The sequence below is a fragment of the Mandrillus leucophaeus genome, unplaced genomic scaffold, assembly GCF_000951045.1.
Source record: "Mandrillus leucophaeus isolate KB7577 unplaced genomic scaffold, Mleu.le_1.0 Scaffold1, whole genome shotgun sequence".
Classification (NCBI taxonomy): Eukaryota; Metazoa; Chordata; class Mammalia; order Primates; family Cercopithecidae; genus Mandrillus; species Mandrillus leucophaeus.
The window spans coordinates 8,306,948-8,311,253 of record NW_012098097.1 but is presented as its reverse complement, the minus strand read 5'-3'; the positions used below and the strand labels follow the sequence as shown (position 1 = coordinate 8,311,253).

Genomic DNA, 4,306 nt, shown 5'->3' with positions numbered 1-4,306 from the left:
CGAGTAGCTGGGACTACAGGCGCCCGCCACCTCGCCCGGCTAGTTTTTTGTATTTTTTAGTAGAGACAGGGTTTCACCGTGTTAGCCAGGATCGTCTTGATCTCCTGACCTCGTGATCCACCCGTCTCAGCCTCCCAAAGTGCTGGGATTACAGGCTTGAGCCACCGCGCCCGGCCCGAAGTTGTATTTTATGCGCACTAGGAGAGTTGGCCATTCAGAGAAGCCCCATGCTAGGTCATGTTGTAGTCTTAGTAGTCACTCCTCAGTTGCTCAGATTTTTACATACTCCCTTTCTTTTGGTCATCAATGGGTAGGGTTGGGGGTAGGGTAAGGATGGGCAGTTCCAGGGCTCTCCCCTGTGTATCCTGGAACCTGAGATGTGGAGGCATGAAAAAATATGCCTGACAATGTCAGAGGAGAGGGATGGCATGGAATGGGAGGCAAGGTAGGGGGAAGAGAAAGAGTTGGGTTTGTAGTTATAATGCATTTTCTTTGTAGGAAACTTTAGAGAATTTAGATAACCAAAAACAAAGACCAAGCCAGCTGCAGTCGATCACACCTGTGATCCCAACACTTTGGGAGGCCAAAATGGGAAGATCACTTGAGGCCAGGAGTCTGAAACCAGCCTGGTCAATATAGCAAGACCCCGTCTCTACAAAATAAAAATTTAAAAATTAGCCAGGCGTGGTGGTGTGTGCCTGTAGTTCCAGCTACTGGACAGTCTGAGGCAGGAGAATTACTTGAGCCCAGGAGTTCGAGGCTGCAGTGAGCTATAATCACACCACTGCACACCATCTTGGGCGACAGAGTGAGACTCTGTCTCAAAAAAAAAAAAAAAAAGACCAAAATCCCTTGTAATTTCACTACCACAGATAACCACATAGAAACGTTCAATGTAGTTTTATTTCTTTTCATAAATACAGTGTACATTTTAACAAAAATGGGGATACACTGTATACAAGGTTTGTAAACTCCCTTTTCCACTTACCAACTTGTCCTGAAGAGTTTGTTTTCTTTTCTTTCTTTTTTTTTTTAAATGGGACATCACTCTGTTGCCTAGGCTGGTCTCGAACTCCTGGGCTCAAGCGATCCTCCCCTCTCAGCCTCCCAAGTAGCTGGAACTGCAGGCATGCACCACTGCACCCAGCATGAAGGGACAGTTTGAATTTGGACAGGGAGTGATGGTGGGAGCCCAGGATGGCAGAGGGAGGCCTTGCTGCTAACGAAGACTAGTGTAATCCAGTCTGGCCAGAGGTGGGAAGGGCATGTGGGAGGACAGTGGAGGTCAGATCAGGGAGGGAAATCAAGGCGAAATGGTGCAGTGCCTTGAATGGCAGATCTTGGGGTTTGAACTTGATTTCTCATGATGTTGTCACTATGAGTTACTGCAGCTTTTGGAGGGAAGCCAGGCCTGAGGAGGGCTGTGCCTGGGGACGAAAGTCTGGCAGCAGTGCATGAGGTCAGCTGGAGAGGGTGAGCTGGAGGCAGGGAGGCCTGGCTGAGAGCTACTGAGGGCCAGGTTCAGATCTGCTGCCCAAGGGGGATCAGGTGGGATGAGGTGAAGGGTCAGGGACACCTCTGGGAAGAGGTTCCGGAGCCATTGCTGGATCCTTTGGAGCCACAGGCAGCCGTTCTTCCTGGGCAGGAAGGAGCTCTGTCCAGCTGCTGATTTCTAGGCCTGTCAGCTATTCAGTCTTAATCTAATTGCAGTACAAAAAATGAGATTAATTTATTTGCTATTTTGAGCTGGGCATGGTTGCCCACGACTGTAATCCCAGCACATTAGGAGGCTGAAGCAGGTGGATCACCTGAGGTCAGGAGTTCAAGACCAGCCTGGCCAACATGGTGAAACTGCATCTCTACTAAAAATACAAAAAATTAGCCTGGGGTGGTGGTGTGTGTCTGTAATCCCAGCTACTCAGGAGGCTGAGGCAGGAGAATCGCTTGAACCTGGGAGGCGGAGGCTGCAATGAGCCAAGATTGTGCCACTACATTCCAGCCTGGGCAACAGAGAGAAATTCTGCCTCAATGAAAAAATAAAATAAAAATATTTGCTATTTTGCATTCATTCCTTCGTCCAGCAAGTACTTCTTAAGAGCTGTGATGTGCCAGGGGCTGTGTTGATGGGAGCAGAGTGGACATCCATGTTTTCATCCCTTTCCTCTCCCCAGGTGCGCAGATACAAGGGCCTCATGGACTGTGCCAAGCAGGTGCTGCAAAAGGAAGGTGCCCTGGGCTTCTTCAAGGGCCTGTCCCCCAGCTTGCTGAAGGCTGCCCTCTCCACAGGCTTCATGTTCTTCTGGTATGAATTCTTCTGCAATGTCTTTCACTGCATGAACAGGACAGCCAGCCAGCGCTGAGCGCAGGAAGGACCCCAGGCCTTTCCTGGAGGCAGCCTCCTGAAGGAAGATTCAGTCTCCACTGAGAGGTGCTGTCTGGCCCTTCCCTGCGGGCCAGCTGCCCCCAGCAGGGTGGCAGCCTTGAACCCACCCAGCTGGGACACCACCAGAAGGTCCAGGGCTCTCCCCATGAGAGGATCAGAGGGAATGCAGGACGTGGTCTACGGTGAACCAAGGACACAGCGAGAAGGAGCAGGAAGTTGCTGTTTCTCCTCTGACCCCAGCCCACACTCCAAAGGAAAGAGATGCCGTCCTACACCTGTCAGCCCTGTCTGCCCGGAGAACAGAACGCTCCTGGTCTAGATGGGGCTGCTGCTTGAGTGCAGAGGGCTGCAGTAGGCCCTTTGCAGGAGTCACGTCCCCACACTCGGCCTGTTTTTCCCAACCTATTTAACAGACATTAAAGCTAAACGCACATTCCTTATCTTCCGTCTCCCCTGGCACATCTGCCTGCTCACAAAGTATGACGGAAAAGACTCCTGCCTTCCTCAAATCCCATGTTCTCCACAGCTGCAGCCCTTGGCAGCTCTGCTTCTAGTGCTGGGGGAAACTCCAGGCTGAGCCATTCACTTCCTGGGCCCCGTGCCCAGATCTTCGTGTCTGCAGACACACACCACCCAGGCTGTCCTCTCCCAGCACCGGGCTGGTCATGGCCGTGGGGCTCCATGGAAAGCAGTTCCCAGCGCCCGTGCAGGAAGTGGAGGGGCCATGCTGTGGGCAGGCATGGGTGAAGGTGCAGCCTCTCCCCAATCTACCTCACTCGCTCCTCTTTCACCCGGGGCTGGGTCGGCCTTGCTGGGTGAGGAGCTGTCGGCAGGGCAGGTGGCATCAGCGCCCACTGCCTGCTCCTCAGTGCAGAGCATGCTGTGGGTGCATCCGCCCCTGTAGCCGCAGAAGGGCCGTGGCTCTGAAGCAGCCCGCTGATGGGGATGGCAGAAGGGGCGGGCAGGCAGCCTGGTGAGGGCACAGCTGGTGCCTGGGGTGTTACCAGAGCACAGGGACACCCACAGGCAGAGAGGCAGAGGAGAAACCAGTTCCAGGCTGCGGGGAGGTCTCCAGAACATGACCTGCACCCTTCCCTCCACCTGCCCGGCCTGTAGGGTTGCTCCGACCTGGGAAGCCCTCCATTCTGCCTCCCTCTCCAGCCTTGGAAGGAGGCACCCACTGGGAGCCGGCGCTGGCCCTGGCGTGTGGGTCCTGGGCTGCTCCTCGCACCATCCTTCCCTGCTTCTGGTCTGGGATTTTGGGGTCTGTCTGGGCCCTGAATGCTGGGGCTTCCTGGCTCAGGGCTGCTGGTTCCCAAGGTCCAGGCTGCGGCGGGGGCAGCGAGGATGCAGCTGCCTGAATGTATTTTTTATGAAATTCCGTTAAAGCTCCTTCTCTTCATCTCTCCTGCCCGTTGGTTTCTTTTGCTGCAGCTGAGCGTTGTCTTTATCCTCCGTTTTCGGTGACCACTTTGGCGGTTCTTTTAAAAGGAGGCGAAAACGCGGGCAGCGCCGGCAACGCTCCTCCTGGTCCCGCGGCAGGAGCGGCGGCAGTTCTTCCCCTCTTCTAGGTGCCCTCCTGTCACCCAGGGCAGACGCCGGGCGGTGGACCGGTCCGCACCACTTCAGGGGCACTCGCAACAACCGACGGCCGCGAGTTGCCCACGGGGCCCCTTTCTCAGGGCTGCCCCTCCGACCTGAAACTCGCTTCGACCATGTCCTCCTTGGAGCGGGAGAGGGTTGTGGCTGGCCCGGGTCCTGCAGCCCCTGCCTTCTCTACCTGGGTGAGGGGAACGGGGAAAGTGGTGCGACCAGGGCAGATGCTGTTCCTTCTCCCACCGGGTCCCCACCACGCCCTCTGCAGGCTCCTCCCACGCCGCGCAGCCCAGCGGCGTCTCCCGGCCCCGTGCACCTGAGCTCCGG

The 4,306-nt window shown here is 55.5% G+C and overlaps 1 protein-coding gene and 1 pseudogene across 2 annotated transcripts in view; one reads left to right on the top strand and one right to left on the bottom strand.

The window, feature by feature from the left end:
* The window catches only part of SLC25A19 (solute carrier family 25 (mitochondrial thiamine pyrophosphate carrier), member 19), a 19,499-nt gene extending 16,683 nt beyond the window's left edge, over window positions 1-2,816 (top strand). Inside the window, exon 7 of the mRNA XM_011978551.1 lies at window positions 2,172-2,816. Within this exon, the coding sequence (XP_011833941.1) occupies window positions 2,172-2,360 (189 nt within the window). The 3' untranslated portion in view covers window positions 2,361-2,816. The remainder of the gene's footprint in view (window positions 1-2,171) is intronic.
* Window positions 2,817-2,949: 133 nt separating this feature from the next.
* On the bottom strand, window positions 2,950-3,744 carry LOC105538541 (annotated as a pseudogene). The gene has a single exon (XR_001005932.1). The product of XR_001005932.1 is annotated as an uncharacterized LOC105538541 (transcript).
* Window positions 3,745-4,306: the final 562 nt, after the last annotated feature.